We start from the raw sequence: 17,997 nt of genomic DNA, 5'->3' as shown, positions 1-17,997 counted from the left end.
AACCCTGGAGCCTTGTGAGCTTTGACTCTTTTTGTAGAGTGCTCAACTGCGTCCACTGTATATACTGTATTTATATATTCCATTGTGGTGGATAAACATCTTTGGAGGTAGTTTGTCTGTCTTGCTAGTTGTTGACGCTGTAAGCAAATGTGTGTGGGTTTGTGTGCATAGTGTGTGCATGTGTGAATGTGTGTTGGGGTTGGTGTGTGAATGTGTGTGTGTGTGTGTGTGTTTGTATATATAATGTGTTTATAGATCTTTGTTTATAATGCATGTGTGGAATGTGTGTGTATAATGTATGTGGGTGGGTTTGTGCGCATATTTTGTGAGTCGGCGTCAATGCGTGTGTTTGTTTTTGTGTCTGTGTGTGTATATTTGATGTGTGTGTGTGTATAGTGTATGTGTGTGTGCATATATATATATATATATGTGTGTGTGTGTGTAATGTATATGTGTGTGCGCGCCTTAGGTCCAGTGGAGCGTGTTCACCTCTCAGCCCCCATGGTGGTGAGCAGGCAGAGGGAGGTCAACCTGACCGCCGTGGTGTGGCCCAGCCACTCCAGAACACTCACCTTCTTCTGGTGGTTCGACAACAGCTCCGAGGTAACGATCGCCATCAACATCCCCCGCCGCCCACCTCCCCCCGTCCTCTCTGGTCTGATGCCGAGGACTATTCTCTGCTGACGCTTGGCTCCAGCCAAGCTTCCGATGAACGGAAAAATAAAATAACAGAATGTGTGGCTGTTTGAATGCAGTTGGTTTGGGTCGCGACCCCCCCACTCACCCTTTGCTTAAAAAGAAAATAAAAACAAAAAGGTAAAAATCTGAAATTAGAAAAACGACAATATATCCTAACTAAAATGTAAATATTTCACTTTGGCTTTTTGTCTCCTCCCCTTCTACCGTTTGACAAAAAAAACACCAAAAACAACAACAACAACAAAAGCCCCGGATAACCTTGGAGGGAACAGTGTCGCACACCTTCCAGAGCGAGGGGACCAGTAAGGTGACAGTGCAGCTGTCCTCCGGGGGAGTCGTCATCCAGGACTCAAAACGTATAACCGTCAAAGGTGAGCTAGAGAGACACACATGGAGAGAGAGACAGAGAGAGAGAGAGAGAGAGAGAGAGAGAGAGAGAGAGAGAGAGAGAGAGAGAGAGAGAGAGAGAGAGAGAGAGAGAGAGAGACGGAGAGACAGAGAGAGAGAGAGAGAGAGACAGAGAGAGAGAGAGACATAGAGTGACAGAGATATGGAGAGACAGACAGAGAGATGGAGAGAGAGAGAGAGTGAGATTGACAGAGAGATGGAGAGAGAGAGTGACAGAGAGAGAGACAGAGGGAGAGAGAGACAGAGGGACAGAGAGAGAGAGAGATAGAGAGGGAGTGAGTAATAAAATTGCAGAATAACCTTTTAATTGGGAAGGGGGCAATCGATGTGAACATGAATATGCAAAAAGGAAAAAGGAAGCACTTGAAGCGAAGCGCTTACGTTGAAAGCGCTGCCGTGTTAATGTCAAACACAGGCCATGTCTAATGAGCAGAATGTCACGCTCCGTGAACACCGTATCTCCGACAGCAATTAACTTTGACTCCCCGAAAATAAAAGACACACTTAAACTACATGCAGGGATTATTCAGAAATCTAATTATAAAAGAGGCAATTCAACTCGACGACGCATAGTTTTTTTTTACGCTTTTTTTTTTATCCGAAATGTTTTTTGCCCCTCCCACCAGAGCTCTTCAAGTCACTGCTGCTGTCGTTCTCGCCGGCGCTCGACGACCACAACCCGGACATCGGAGAGTGGAGGGCTGACGTGGGGCGGGTGGTCCGGAGGGCCCTGGCTCAGGTACAGCCCCCTCATATGCTCAGTCACCCCCTGGAAAACCCCATTATACACCTGGTCACCCCCTGGTAGACCCCCTCAAACACCCAGTCACCCCCTGGGAGACCCCCTCATACAGCCAGTCACCCCCTGGTAGACCCCCTCATACACCCGGTCCCCCCGGGTACACCTGGACTCCCCCCTGTACACCCTGTCCCCCTACACCCAGTCACCCCGTGTAAACCTGGACCCCCCTGTCACCCCCTCCACCCATGGCCCTTCAGGGGCCACGATCTGCAGCAGCAGTTTCTCTAATGGCTTCTAAAATGCTTGTCAATATGACTCATATGTCACATCCTGGCGCGTCCAAAGGGCAATGTTGCATTTTACAATGCTCTAAACCAGTCCATTAATTAATGACTCAATTAACCATCAATTAATTGTTAAATCAATCAATAAATCAGTTTGTCACAAAGTGTATCAAAAAACCAATTAACCCATAAGTAAATCCATCAACCAATAAGATATAAACTCACTGAACTCACTCATCAATCAGTCCATCTGAGGGAGGAGAGAGAGGAGCAGTTGTTATGCTGCCCAGACGCTTCCGGTGGTCATGTATTTTGCACAGGCAGCCTCATCTTTTTTATGCAGAATCCTTTAGTGTTTGTCGCTACGCGATGGGAAAAGAATTCACTGCTACCGGCTGTTTCACTGCATCTCCACAGTGTTATTCAAGAAGGTTCTGATTATTAAAGAATAATGTTGGAAAAGGCTGTCCTTCCTTGGAGTATCCGGCTAAAGTTGTAAAGACTGTATTCTCCAATCTCAATTTATGTGTAGTGAGATGCTGGCACGGAAAACTTGCCGGCTGTACAACTTTAAATTAGAAGCTAAAATGTATAATATATAGGAAAAAAAATCTATATGTGTGAAAAATAGAGAACCGACCCTCCAACCCCTCCCATCAGTTTTTTAATCATGTCAAGAAATGTGACCTTACCCGACTCTCCCTGCTGCCTGTGGGCTGATTTCTATTTAGTTTGGACCAGGTTTTTTTTGGCAGGGTTCGCAAGGAAAATAGGAAGGAAATGATGTCTAAAATGTCAGTTCTTTCATAGCATCATTTGTACATTTGATGTGCATTATATAAGATGTTATACTCATGCCACTCCCATTGTCTGAATTTTAACTACCGTTATGTTTTGATTTATGATGAAAATTGACATTGGTTTATGATTGTTACTGTGCGTCCACACCAGAAGCTCATAAAGTTTGGCTGCGAATATTTCTGTTCGCTTTGGTCGCTCAAGTCGCTCATGACGTACAATTCAAAAGTGCCTGCCGGTGTTCCCGGGGATCCACGCAAGCGAAGAGCGTCTACATTCCGATTGGCTGTCAGTGTTTTGCCGCTGAAACACGTCAACAGTTTTCAACTTTTTTTGGACGCTCTGGTCGCTCAACTTTGGCCGCTGGTAGCGTTGGTCGCTTTGGTCGCTTTGGTCGCTCTTGCCCATAGAAAGTGAATGACTTGCGGCAATTTGGTAGCTCAATTCGCTTCTGGTGTGGACGTACAGTTATTGTCTCAATCAATGCTTTGAATGCAAGAGCTTGAGCAGGCTGCAGTTTACTTACCGGCCAAAGGGGCCAGTAACGAGAAGTTACTTGTACTCTTAACCTTATCCTTCTGTTATCTTTATCCTATGGTAACTTGTGGATGCAGGCGTCCGGCTTCCCAGCGGACCGGCTCCTGGTGTCGCTGTACCCTGGCCTCCCGACTGTAGGGGAGCTGTTCATTCTGCCTGACACGCACACGCAGTCTGAGCACAAGAAGAGCACACAGGAAGCGCTGGAGAGGGTACGGAGACATTTTGTGAAAGTCCTTCAAGGGCATGACTGCGGTTAAGCTTAGCTCTGTCTGGATGTTGTTTAAGGATTGTCCTTTTAATGTTAAAAAATTGTCCTCGCCCATGAGACACACTGTGAAAGACCTTGTGCTTGAAGTGTGCTGAATGAATAAACCTGCCTAGGCCATTTGTGTTCTGCTCATTTTACCACTAAATATTATTGTCTGGGGTTTGACTCTTTGTATGTGTGTATGCGTAATTTGTGTATGTGTGTGTGTCTGTGTTTTGATGACCTCAAACAGGTGTCTGACACGTTCATCAACGTCCTGAACCAAGGCTTGATCCAGTTTGAGCTGAAGCCTGAAGTACGCATCATTGTGTACATGACGCAACAAACACTGGGTGAGTTTGTTTTTAAAGCAAAATAAAATACGTTCTCAGACTTACTATTAAGTCGATAAACAGACGCTCTCATCCATATCCACTCTAAGTGAATTCAGATACAAGTTATTCAGGAGTAGCTCGGGCAGCTGGTGTATCCTTCATTATCAATGATGCCTACAGCTTAGTCAGCGTACAGTAGGGATTAAACCAAGGATGTAGCTGGGAATCAAACACCTTAACAAAAAGACTCCTTTCCACCACGAAACCTAACCCTAACAGCACCAACATCACCTCCGAAGAAACAACTCTTACACACACACACACACACACACACACACACACACACACACACACACACACACACACACACACACACACACACACACACACACACACACACACACACAATCTGCTAAGATTCATCTGTTATCTCGAGGATGTTATGACATGTATTATTTATTTATTTATGCATTTCATCTTTGTTTTACAAGGCCCCGTATTGCCCCCTCATGCACTGAATCAACTTTTCCCCTGACAGTTATCGTAAATAAACACAACTTACCATAAAATGTGGACGCCTCCCTCGATCTCTCCCTAACCCTAACCCTGGCCGTGTCTCGTCAAATACATTATGTAGGCGGGGCACACTTTGGATATCAGGTCTCTGTGAAAACAGGTGATCAATGTGATGATTGACACGCAAGGTATTTGATATTCAACCGGGGTCGGTCAATGCGATATTAGCATATGGCTAAAGCGCGTGGACAAGCGGGGCCGGTGTCGGCTTTACCCTTTTCATCCACCAGCAGATCCGTCTTCATTGGTTGTCGGAATACAAAAGGTCCGGAGGGCCTTCAGAGATGATCCCCAAAGGTCACACCCTTCATGGGCATCTTCTAGGTGGAAGGAGGGGGGTGGATTGGGAGGGTGGGAAGGACCTGGGATTTCAATATCACGCCTCAGCACTTTAAAAAAACATGACTAAGCAAAGAACCTCTGTATGTGGGAGCCCTGGGGAGGGAGTGTCCTTTGGCCCCTGGGGATAATTATTTAAAGAGGCCCCCTAGGTCGTCCCCAAAGTAATTAAAAAAGAAGACAATTATTTTTCAATCACACATCTAAACATGTCCGACTCAGAAGTCTGTATATTATACCGCGCAAACATCACCTTATTGGATTTTTCTGCCTTTTTTCCAGCGCCTCATGTGGATCCGGGGTCCATCCACAGTGGGCCCGCCCTGCTCATGCTGCTGTCGGTGGTGTCCGTGGGCCTCGCAGCGTTCTTCATCTACAAGTTTAAAAGGTGTCCTGCCGTGTGCCTACTCATTTCAACAGCGTCTTGTAGCCTCACACCCATATGTTTTGATCTCTAGCGTTGAAAGGATCTTTTTTATGGAACTTATCAACCGACGAAAACATTGTGTGTATTTCTACAGTTGCCAGTTTACACTGTTGTTTAGAAGCCTTTAGACACTTTTTTAAAGTTTGCTATTGCTCGCCGAGTTTGTGTTTGCCAACTATGCACAGATCCCAGCTACCAACAAAATGATTGGTTGAGCTTGAATGAGCTGGAGATCAGCTGGAGTCTGATTTGTAGGACTAGGGTTACTCATGAACCCTTACAAATGCCTGCACTAAAGAATAATGCTTATAACTGTATTAAGTAATGCTTATTAAGGGTTGATAAATGTACCCTTATAAGCGCTACCAGATTATCATTATTATCATCATTGTTATCATTTCACTATTTCTGTGGTTAGGAAAATCCCCTGGATTCACGTGCAGGCCGAAGACAGCCAGGAGAAGGACCCGGAAGTGATCAGCACGGTGGGTCAGAACGACAGCATGTCAAAGGTCAAGCTCAGCGAGTTCCCCTCCCAGAAGGACCTCCTGGAGAAAGAACTGGAGATAAGGAGCAGAGGTAGGTGTGAAGCTCCCTTAATCTAGGATGGAGTTCCCTAAATCTAGAATGAAGCACTTCTAAGGCTTTGTTCTAAGGCTAACTCTTTTTCTAATAAGATGATTATATTTCTTCCTTGTAGCTTCGAGCGGCAGTGTTGAGCAATTGGAACAGTGGCTAAAATGGCGATCAAGGGAAACATCTGGAGATTTAGGCAGGGAATGTGTTGAATCGCTATACATGGGCTATTTGAATTCAGCCTAAATCTAGTGTGAAGCTCTCTTAATCTAGAGTGAAGCCCACCAAATCTTGAGGGATGCTCTCAAAGTCTAAAGGTTGAATTATCCTATAATTCCATGTTGAGCAGACACCGTAGATACACTGCGAGTTATTTTATCTATGATCCTGCATCGGGACTTTGACATCTGACGAACAAACGTCAGCAGAACTCACTAATTCAGTGAACATCTGGTGATTGCTATAATGTGAAGATGATGTTTAGTACAAATTCATATGCATTCAAACCTTCTCAACTCATTTTTCATGGATATAATGTACATTTTCAAAGAGGTAGAATCGTATACGGTATGTCGGATATTCGTTTCAAAAGTCAGTTTTGGGGAAGTTTGATACAAATATTGTTAAGTCAAACAGGATATAGACATTTTGGATTTTCAGGATATTCTGAATGAATTTGCTCAAATGTCGAATCCTGTTGGTCTTAAAGGCTGGGTCGCATCGAAGGGATCAAAGTGGAAAAGTTGAATTGACTGTTGGAGCAGACTGAAATGAAAGGGCTTCAAGCTTGGTTGGTCTTTGTTCCGGCATTACAAATGAGTTGCAGTGAATGCCGCCACTCATTTATGCTTAACCCAAAATTCTCATTCTCAACCTCAACCAGTATCGGAATAACAGCAGAAACATATTCAGTAGCCTGTCTTTCAAATTGTCAGCCTGAATGAAATTAACATTTATTCAATTAACTCGACTCTTTTGTCCAAAGCGACTCCAACAAATTCATACATCCTATATCGGCTCAACTCAGTATACGTTTGTGGAACTGGACCCCGCAAGTAAGAATTGTTTACAATCAAAATATATAAAAAAGCGTTATGACAACAACAATCACCAGTCGGCTGGGATTGACAACCCAATTACCAACATGTCCTCCTCCCTCACAGTATTGTCGATCCGCCTGGTCATGCGTCTCCAACTTCTACCAGTCTTCCCACCGTTTAATTGATTGTAAATCAACATTCTTGTCGCAGAGTATTCACCCACTGCTATTCGGCTCGTAGGAGCGTAACTCAGAAGAACGACAACTGTGTGAGGAGGCCAGCATGCCGTCCGCCGTCCTCTCCTCAACCGTGCGATCAAACCACTCTGTGCCAAAGTGTGTTGGCTTTCACCACACGTCCGACTCGCCTTCGACAAAGTTGACCTAATAAACAAAAGCTGAAACTACCACTGAGAGTAGTTGAAGCATAGCGCTGGCGTGTCTATGTGTTTGCATGTGCGTGCACATCGTTTAAATGATGCACCTGCCTTGGTCACAAAGAAATAATGTCAAGTTGACAAGGCAAAGATTTTATTTATTATTTTTGGGGGAAGGGGGGGGGGGGGGGGGGGGGGTGCTGATACCGGATACCTGCGGTGATCGCTCCCAGAGGAAACACAATTGGAGCACAGCTACCAGCAGTGAAGTGTGCTTGACAAGAGCAGCTCCACGTTGATCCTGACTGTCCAGCGAGGGGAACCACAGGGCCACTTTTCTGGTCCCTCAGCACTTTACCCCTTTTCTTTTCTTTTACCGCCACTATATTTCCCCTCACTTTTCTCCCACGACCTTGCAAACTTCCAGGTTTTTTCTCTCCGCACGGATTGTCTTTTCCAAACTATTTATTCTCAAAGGGGCATAGCAGCGTGTGACTTCAGTTTCGTGCTAGGTTGATTAAATAAAGTCGCTTCCGGCTGCGAAAGCTCCTTCTAATAGATTTCATTACCGTGTGCAGATTTGTCTGCAATTTCTGGCCGAGGCACGGATAAATAAGAAAGACAAACTTAACGTACGTTATAATATCATATCATACGAGGTAATTTGAGCAAATTCACGTAAAGGTTAAGATCATGTAAATGTCATGTGTTAAGGATACTCTGTGGTGGGTTTTTAATTTAGCTGGCGCTGTCAAGCTGACATTTTAAATCCACCACTGAGGGGTAGGATACAGTTTAGTTTACCAGGGCGTTCGACTCTCAGTTGAAAGTGACACTGGGTTAAATTTGTGTAGGCAATCTTACCTCTAGCCCCCTAACCCCTATCTGCTCCTTAAAGGCATGTATCTCATTTACAGTGAGTTGAATTGCAAAGTAAGTGTATTTTAAAGGATGTATATTACGCCTGGTTCTTTATTCAGATACATAAACACAATAACTGGTAGGTTGATATTCAATTTCAAGATAAACTATCCTTTTGATTGTGAATCAAATAAGTTTTGCTTTCCCTCACTTCAGCCCTATTATTGTTTTTGTGTCGCTTTATTCCCAGGAGGAATGGGAAGAAACATGGAGAGAGTAATCACAAGGGAGTTTCCGAACTGCACTAACGTCTGATGTGGTCGTAGTCGAGAGTAAGTACAGGGTGGTTGGTGTAGTGATCGGGATGAATGATGTTTCGCTTTTACAGAACGTGTTCATCAAACACTGTTTTCTGCATTGGGACGCCACTTTTGACATTCATTCATAGAATATCATGAATATTATTATCGTGACGAAGAAACAAGTATTCTACAAAGCTGGACTTTAAACGTGTAAATACGTCGAACGAAAAAGATATGTAGTTACATGTGTTATTATTATAAAGTGATCTATGACGGAAGAATTTTACGACACAAAAAAGATAAGGGAATTGCGGAATTGGCGAATGTATGTGGCACCCTTTTGGATTTCCAGAAAGGTGTGGCTATATATCATATAAACTGATATTGTATATTTTGTTGATTATCAGGGATGGGAAATGGTTCCCCCATGATCTCTTAGACGCTGATACATAGTGAATACATGTCATTGATGAATTGGCCATGGACGCCTTTCTACTAGGTGTTTCAATACATGTACTGTACAAAATAAATGATGGAATGTAAAAAAAATATTATTCAGTATATTTACTTCTTGTTATATTGCAGGACCCAATGAACAGGCTACCGTTATTCTTGTTTTTTTACAATATTAAGTTACATTTCTTTGTTTTATTTACTGTAGCACGCCTAGTAATCTTAGGACACACACACTCACACATACACAGTGTTCGTGGTGATTTTAAAGTTGACTAAAGACGAAGAATTAACAAAGATTTCGTTTTTCTAGTTGTGCGGTCGTGCATGATATATCAAATGGCTCTTTTCGGTTCTTGTTAACGTGAACATTCACTTGTTTGGGATCACATTTCTTACTGTGAACAAATAATTGTTTTCAAATTGTTTTCAAATAAATGTATTTTTTTATGGAATTAGGTTTGTTGTTATCGTCATTATTGATAGGATTGAATATCGTTTTAATGCGTTTCCCTTGGTCTCTCGTGCGGAGAAACAACTGGGGCGTGAACTGATGCAATTCCCTTTGTTTCTAACGCAACACTAATGAATCTCAGCGCGAGGATCTATTTGTCTTAATCCATCCGACCACGTGGTCTCAGACTCCCACCATATTATGGTCTGGACACGCCATTTACACAGGGCTTAGGCCTTGCATTTGCCCTTAAACAACCCAAGGGCCAACTCTGTTATGAGATTTCTGTAAAGAAAAATCTCTCTCCCGATGGACACCAAACGTCTGTGGCATGGCGTTCCCAACGGGGCACTGATGTTATTACACACCCTGCTTTAAATCAGAGTGGAGCGTCAATAAAGCCACACAAAGAGGACGAAAAAAAAACGATTTTAACAAATACATGTTTTCCCACTTCAATGCCCTTTGTGCTAGTCGAAAAAAACAACAACACACGTATTATGTTCTGTAAAACAAAAGGTCACGAGAGATGGAGGAATGAGTGTGACGTCTTCGGTCGCGCTGTTGCTGCACCCACCGTTCCTGTCGCCCTGCCTACATCTTATACTTTTCCTGTTCCCACTTTCAACAACTTAATGTCACACACCAATCTTCATCACTTCCGAATCCGTCAGCTCCCCCTGCAGCGAGTCTCTCCCTCCCATTCCCTCCCCTCTCCTCCCTCATCTCTGTGTGTGTTGTGGTTGTAAATGAACGAGGAGGCCTTCAACCTGCCGCCAAGGGAAGTGCGTTTCAGTCCACAATCAAATTGAACAGTGACAATCGCTAATGGATGATTGGTCACGGCACCACATGACGACGCTCAATAGAAAGAAAGAAAAAAAAAAATGAAGGAAAACGAAAATGCGCTCATCAATTTCACACCGCTGCTAACACAATCCCGCCTGTTGGCTATTGTTGTCGTGGGACATTCTTCTCGCAAGGTGCTACCCTGCCGGTGGATTTTCTCTCCTAGAAGACACTATTCGCTGGCTTTCCCGGGGAGGGGGATAATTAATTTGTTGCGCGGCAAGAGAGCTGGAGAGCAAGCCTATTAAAATCACTCTGGGCCACTTGAGGCGTTTTGTTGTCCCTGCCAATCGCCCCGACGGTATTGTGCGAATAATTACAGCGGCACAGGGAATGCTAAGTAACCCGAGGCACAACGGAGGAGGACGGGGGGGGGGACGGGGGGGGGGAGACTGGTTTGATCTGGTAAATTGAAATTGTCTCAAACATCCCTTTTTAGTTCCACATTCAATTTCCCTCAGATGAGTGACTCCATCACTTTGGTAAAAAACAGATCCAGACTCCAGCATGGCTCATTAAATGGGTTGATTGACTAAATGAAAGGTCAAACAACTTTCCATGCGGACAACAGCTTGTACCTCATGACAAACTGGTGCTCCACAGGCTGACTTGGCCCGGGTGCCAGTGCACTGAAGTCAGGATTTAAGGGGCATTTTCTCATGTTGTCTAACTTAAGTTATCTACCCTGACATCACAAGTGGGAGTGTCCACCGAGAGAAGTATGATTCATAGATTGACTTTACCAACTTGACTTTCGTACTTGTGATGTCACTACAGGGTCAACTGGCTTGTAGTGGCTAATCGTTGCTGCTGGTAAAAGAGTAGACCTTTAAAATACTGAAGTATATTACTGAAGTAAGGATTTACACTTGTTCAAGAATAAAATTAAGGTTACTGCTTTTATTCTGAAAACCTCTGTGATTTCGTGAGCAATAAAACCAAAGTCAACGTAACACACAGAATGAAGCACATCAATAATAATCATATTAACAAATGTCTCGCCTATCCCCCAGAAAACTGTGGTATAGTTCACAGGTCTAGCGTTTCACATCCAATCAAGACTCTCATTAAGGAGACCAACAGAGCGGAAAAAATCTTCATGCAGAAATGTACAGTTTTTATATATCCACACGTTGCGTATTTAAGAACCTTAGCACATGAAGCCCAAACAGGTTCCATATAAATAACCAACCACAGGATTTAAAAAAAACATCAACAGCAACCCATCCTCCAGTGTCGGTCTTGAGAGAGTCCGCAGCATCGGGGGTGTGGGGGTCTATTCCATGCCGCGGGCCAGTCCACCCACGACCGACAGAAGAGGGACGTAGGCAATAGAAAAAGTTTTCCAATCAATGCGTCTGTCTGACACGCCAGTGGACGGGCACAACAATCGGAACACAAGAGGAAGAAGAAGAAAACTCAGTTTGCGCTGAAGGAGAGAGCAGTTCAGTTGCTTATCCCGGAGAGACAAGACGCGGACCGCGGCTCTATGCGTAGGCAGAGACCCCCTTGCTGACAGCAGATATGTCTTCGGTATCTCTGTCCCTTGCAGCCAACTAGACCGACACTATTGCAGCCCTTTCGCCTCCCCCACCACCCACCTCTCCTCCCTCTCACCTCTCTCACTCCCTCGGCTAGAGTCCTTTGAGGGGGAGACCTGGATCAAATGAAAGCAACGTCTTCTCGTATGAACACGTACAGTTAAACCGAGGAGAGGAGTAAATACAAAATGTAGCAGCCGTCTAGCAATATGTTCTGGAAGCAAAGCAAAGCCCAGGTAATGGCAGAAGCCGCAATCAACAAAGTTGTAAAACATATTGGTATTTTTTATTCTATTTACCTTCCCCTTCAGTTCAGTACTGTGCCAGTACTTTGACAAGTTAGTACCCTTGAATGCACTGCACTTGTGTTATAGATAAAGAAATCTTTATTTTCTATGAGCTGAATGATGTGATTTTATGTGGCTGATGCCTGTTTTGTTTCATTGCATGCACACATCACATACAAATGTATAATCTACCTCCAAACAGCGAATGTGCAAGGAGATGGAGGAGAAAGGGAGACGTGTATCTACGGGATTCATTTTGGCATCATTTGTTTCTTCAATTAATTTGTCAGGTTGTGGATTTGAGTGCCAATTTAAATTGTACTCTTTTTCATTCAGTCGGCTCCAAGTCCCCCAAACCAGGACATGACATATCCCTCTAATAAACCCCTATATTTTGTGTTGGATAAGAACACAGATGTGGTACCCTCCCGGATGGTAATTTGATTCATCTCGTGATAAGATCCACAGATTGTGGGTAGACATAATAAAGAAGCGAGTTTGTCTCATAGTCGTGTGTAATTTCACACACTGCCACCAAGTCCTGTGGGCTCCCCACTGCACCAACACCAGGCCCCAGATCTGTTCGATAACCATCATTCAAAATGATATTATTGTACAGCAGTGTCATGTTTCTTTCCCCACTGTTTTCATATATATTAGATCCTAGCTCTATTGCAGACACATGGACAGACCGACACAGACGCATGGCACAGATCTCAGACAAGATAAAACAATCTGAAAAAAAAACACACTCACACGTTGCAGCAATATACATACGATATTTACATAAAAATCGCAAGAGTTCCTTCCAAAAATACAAGTGCTTTGAGTCAGAGGAGAAAAAAAAAGCGCATTGTTTATTTTTGAGGGGCATATTGGCATATAAATCTGTACACATCTTCTCCCTCCGCCATGGTGTAGCGGGCAGCGTGGTGAGCGCTTGTCTATCCACGCACGAGCGGCGGAGAAAAAAAAGAAGGAAACGAACCCGGGAGTATTCACCGAGGCCGGGCCATTTCATAGTCTGTGTTTCAGCCACGGAAAAAGCCGACTGCCAAAGAAGACGTATTGCTCTTCCACTTGGCCATAGACTCCCAGCGTTAAGACACATGGGGCGCTGCCTCCAAGAGTTTGATGTCTGTTCGGGAAGGCAGGTAGCCTGGCAGGAGAGGGAAGGAGGGAGGGGGATAGGGAGAGGAAGGAGAAGGAGAGGAAGGAGAGGGAGAGGAAGAAAGAGACGGGGGAATTATTTTATTTTTATTTATTTATTCTCGTCTTATTATGCAGCATTGAAGTATTAACATATCCACCGTTGTCTTTTTTTTGTGCGTGTGAGTGTTTCTCTCTCCCCCCCCCCCCCCCCCCCCGCCCGTGTCAACACATCTATCTAGGCCGCGGGCATGGAGGTTGTTCAGCTACTTTAGGTAAATAAATCGGATCAGGAGGAGCAGATGAAAATGCTTTCAACGCTCCGCTGCTTTCCCTCAGACACTAATTAATTTATATGGACAGCGGGGGGGGGGGGGGGGGGGGTACTCACAGTGCACAAACAGTGCACAAACACACACTTTTAGAATTGCCTTAACACACATGTAGATTGGTCACGTGGTTTATTAGCACAACCCACACGGGGGTATCTAGTCTCTGCTCCATTGGCTATTGTGTCTGTTGTACAGCCTGGGGGATGCGGTTGGGAGCTACAGTGTTCAAATAGAAGCCCACAAAAGTACCTGGTTCGATTCCCCCATGTCCATAGCAGCCTAACCTGTTGGCAAGATGCCCCTCACTCCGCTGCCTGCTTGGGAGATTGAAATTGTAAAATAAATGATCAGATGCAACAACAGAAAGGCCGCGAGGAGATACAAGTGTGCTATCAGGTCAAGGGCAGGGAACAGGGAACCTCTGGGCTCAAACTCAACATGAACAGAAAGATAACAATGAAACAGCTACAGCGTAGTGTGATTCTGTCTTTGCTTCTGGTTTTATATGCAAATACGGAACATGAGTGAACATGAACGTCTGCCAAACGGTGGTACGTGTTGTAAACAATGCGTTGCTTCAATCAGTGTCTGGAGATATGAAGCTACGAGAGGGTGCCAGCACTCTGACCATCTCTGTTACAGTGCATCTCTTCTATTCACAGCTATCAGCCAACAGAAATATTAGAGCAAAGAGCATTTCCATGGGCGACTCACGCTTCATGCCTGCGCATAAGCGCAGAGTGTTTTGGTGCACTCCCAGGGTAAAGGTGATCAGAAGCAGGGGTTTTCAAACTGTGGGTCGCGACCCACAGGTGGGTCACAGCAGGGCACTCAGTGGGTCAGAGCAGAATGCGGTGCCAAACCTGGCTCATGGTCTCAAATGGTTTGGGAAACGCCTGATTTTAAGCAGTTAAAACAACCAGGTGGGAGGGGCATTTACCTCGGCGCGGGGAGTCCATCTTCACGTCGAGGCGCTCTAGTGATGCCATCGCGCCGCCCTGGACGTCAGCAACCACCATAGAAGTCACCGTGGGAATCACTTCCTGTTCCTTCTCCGGCTGCTCCACCGTGTAGGCGTCGCCGCGCGGGGACTTCCTGTTGGGAGTTTGGGAGCACAAAAATTAAAGCGTCTTAAAAGTTTTTACTTCCAGCCTGAAAAGTGCTGGCTTTGATCCCTCATTGAATGCAGCCTGCTCATTCATGACATTTAAATTAAAGTAGAAATTACCATCTGTGAAAGGTAGTGGCTAGGGTGTTCGATTCCCAGCCTGAAATTTACTGGGTTGAATTTACTGGCTTCTTTGAGCAAGATGCCCTCCCCACACTTCCAGGTCCTTAGTGGAGCACTTATCAAAAGTCGTTTTGGCTGTAAGCACCTGCTAAATGCCCAAACATTTTAATAAGAAGATACCAACCTGCTCTTTGACTACATATAATTCAATGCCGATCTATTTGAATAAAATTGCATGCTATGCAACTGAAACCAAGCCAATAGTAGTCAACAGGAATGTGAAGCACTGAGCTATTTCATGGTTGTGTTGTCACATGAGGGCCGGTCGGCCATCCTGATGGATTGCGGCGAAGATATTTTGTCTTGCAGCATTTCGAGAAGCAACACAGCCCTCCATCCCCGCCTTCATTTTTCAATCAATACTTTTTTATTTTGTGCTTCCAACAGCCGGCTTCGAAACAAGATCCTACCCGCCGCCGTTTGTTTTCTCTCCATGACGTTGAGTAAAGAAGAACATATAGATTGCATGAATAAAAAATACAAAAATACTTTGTTTCCAGGATTGGGGGGGGGGTGAATAGACCTTTGTTGGGCCCCCTAGGAGTTTGTCCTCTACCGGACACGTGTCGTGGCACGGTCGTGCCGACGTATAATAAATGCACTCGGAGGGCTTATCTCTTCAACCTTAGGTGCCATTCCCCACGCTGTACCTCCCACCCAACCACTGTGTTTAGCATTTCCCGAAAGGTCAAGCTTCTCCTTGTCAGACAGATGAATATTGATAACTACGGGACTCTGACACCCGGTTTGCCATGCGAAGAGAATTGATTAGGCTGTCATTCCACCGTAATACTCGGCCGATTGAGACAGAGGAGAATTGTCTTATTCCTTGAGGCTATTATTGTGTCGCAAATGTCCATAACTGCAGGATGTATGGCGTCTGGATACTCTGGGGCCGCGGGGCAGGAAAGTTTTGAAGGTGTTTTAAGGAAGGGAAGAGATCAAGTCAGACTGGGATCACGTCCATTATGCTAGACACGTGACCCCGCCTTCCCTGTCGGTGGAGACGCTGAGCCCTGCTAATCTTCTGAGCGATGACTGCTGGGGGTTCCACAGAAAGTGCAGACTGCAGTGCTTTTTCTGAATGCGCCGAAAGGTTGGTGGACCAATCGGACTGGGAGGCGCCGCAGTATTGAATCGAGTGATGAAGTTGCGTGCCGAATTTGAGCTTGGTAAGAGTTGTTTGTCTCTGATGATTGTTTTCCAACCGAGTTGTCCGTTTCCTCCAAAAAAATCTTTCAATTTTAATGATGAGCTTTGGGCTTTAGAATGTATTGAATGGACACAACAATAAGTGGTCATGACAGAGGTTGTGGGAGAGAATAAAAATGAAAACAAGCACTAGTCATAAATTGGGAAAAAATGTTTATTTGAATAAGACAAGATGGCAAAATAAGAGAAACCTGCACTTGTTTGTTGTCTTCTACTTGTATATACTTGTCTCAAGGCACTGTGACCGCTTCTACCATTGCTGAACCACTTGAACCGGTACCATGTGTGGACCCTGCCTCGGTGGACACCTGGGGAGGGAACCGGGTTTGAAACAAAAAAACCCTGACCCCACCTTTAAAAATGCTGGCTCCACTGTAAACTCCCCTTCTATTCAGCGGAAGGAGCAGTGGAAAAGGTCTGGTGCAGAAACGCCTAAATCAGAAGGTGACTGGGGAACCCCATCAGCCAGAAAGTCAGAAGTGATGCACGTAATGGCATGTGTATAACCAAAGGAGAGAGGGTCATCTAATGCGGACCACTCACTCTACAGGTGGTGTAGGGGTTGGGTTGTCTCATAAGGTGGCTGTACCTTTTGAACTTGTATATGGCGAAGACGACCAGGCACATCAGAGCGATGGACACCAGCATGATGACTGCCGCACCGCTGTGATGGTGATTGTAGATGCCACTCTCACTGAGGTCCACTAGGGGCGCTGTCACACCACCACACACAAAATACAATCAGTGAAGCACAGCACTATGGAGGGATTTCTATGAAAATACCACGTATACAAAGGTCTAATCTAATAAGACTATTCTTAAACAAGTATATTACACACCTTATATACAATGATTTCAACAAAATTTGGTTAACATTCATGGCTTTATGGTATTTTAAATCTACACTGATGGGATAGTATAGTGTAGTTTTGCAAGTTCGAACCCTGATGTGAGCGGTGTCTACCTGTACACATCATGTGAGTAAAATGCCATAACAATAATTATTACAAAATATTTAAAATCACCTTTGAGTCACTTCGGATAAAAGCAGAAAATAAATGTGCTAAATAGCAGACATGATGTACTTGCGATCTTTTAAGGGAACAACAGATGTCTGAGCTGAGACTAATGACAACAGAAAAAGGACTAATTAAAACACGTTTAGAGACAACCTCACATTAATCAGGGAGCGATTGATTAAGAAAGAGTCACACTTCACATTTCAGAGTACCTAACATCTCCCCATGAGACAGTGTGTCCGTCTGTCTGTCTCAGTGCAGTGAGAACAGACTGGGGGCATTAGGAAGCAGACTCACCGGGGGAGAAGCGCGTGGCGTACACGTTGATCAGGACCCCCGGCCTCAGGCTGAACTTGATCAGGTCCTGGTTCAGAGCACTCATCAGGACCTGGAAGAGCTGAGAGGGGGGGGGGGGGGGGGGGGGGGGGGGGGGGGCAGTGGTGAAGGGATGAGCAGAGAACCTTCTGAAAGCATCGATAGCAGAGCAGCCAGACTCCACTGACATCAATATTTGAAGTATTCCCATATGATTGCTGACTTTCTGCAGGTCTCTACTGAGTCTCTGTCTGTATTTACCATTTGTTCCAACAGGCATATATTTGAATGTTAATATACACGTGCAAACAAATGCGATTAAAATACACACACGTGCGTGGACCCCATCGGCATGGTGGGGGTCCCGTGAGCATGTAGTATGAGGAAATGAGAGAGTGTTCTAATTTTCCCTCCAAAGTGCTCAGTTTCCTTGTTTTTCACACCTAAATGAAGCGCTCATTAAGGGATCCCGGAATGACATCCAGAGCCCATTTGACTCCTTAGTCATGCCTCACTAATTCCATCTCCCACTTTCTCAAATCTTT

The 17,997-nt window shown here is 44.8% G+C and overlaps 2 protein-coding genes across 3 annotated transcripts in view; one reads left to right on the top strand and one right to left on the bottom strand.

Annotated features, from left to right (window-relative positions):
* Positions 1–9,458, top strand: part of sorcs3b (sortilin related VPS10 domain containing receptor 3b) — a 46,484-nt gene extending 37,026 nt beyond the window's left edge. The window contains exons 20-27 of one of the 2 annotated variants that reach the window (XM_030379896.1): positions 470–603; positions 947–1,070; positions 1,734–1,846; positions 3,546–3,680; positions 3,972–4,071; positions 5,251–5,356; positions 5,814–5,974; positions 8,502–9,458. In XM_030379896.1, the coding sequence (XP_030235756.1) occupies positions 470–603; positions 947–1,070; positions 1,734–1,846; positions 3,546–3,680; positions 3,972–4,071; positions 5,251–5,356; positions 5,814–5,974; positions 8,502–8,563 (935 nt within the window). In that variant the 3' untranslated portion in view covers positions 8,564–9,458. Of the gene's footprint in view, positions 1–469; positions 604–946; positions 1,071–1,733; positions 1,847–3,545; positions 3,681–3,971; positions 4,072–5,250; positions 5,357–5,813; positions 5,975–8,498 lie in introns of both variants that reach the window. The other variant, XM_030379895.1, reaches the window with a different exon arrangement.
* Positions 9,459–11,186: 1,728 nt separating this feature from the next.
* LOC115560432 (VPS10 domain-containing receptor SorCS1) overlaps positions 11,187–17,997 on the bottom strand; it is a 40,351-nt gene continuing 33,540 nt past the window's right edge. The window contains exons 24-27 of the mRNA XM_030379853.1: positions 17,435–17,534; positions 16,708–16,831; positions 14,556–14,710; positions 11,187–13,293 (exon numbers count right to left, since the gene is read on the bottom strand). Of these exons, the coding sequence (XP_030235713.1) occupies positions 13,235–13,293; positions 14,556–14,710; positions 16,708–16,831; positions 17,435–17,534 (438 nt within the window). The 3' untranslated portion in view covers positions 11,187–13,234. The remainder of the gene's footprint in view (positions 13,294–14,555; positions 14,711–16,707; positions 16,832–17,434; positions 17,535–17,997) is intronic.

Source organism: Gadus morhua, chromosome 15, assembly GCF_902167405.1.
Source record: "Gadus morhua chromosome 15, gadMor3.0, whole genome shotgun sequence".
In the NCBI taxonomy this organism is placed as follows: domain Eukaryota; kingdom Metazoa; phylum Chordata; class Actinopteri; order Gadiformes; family Gadidae; genus Gadus; species Gadus morhua.
Note: the sequence above shows the minus strand (reverse complement) of the source record. Positions and strands in the feature narration are given on the sequence as shown.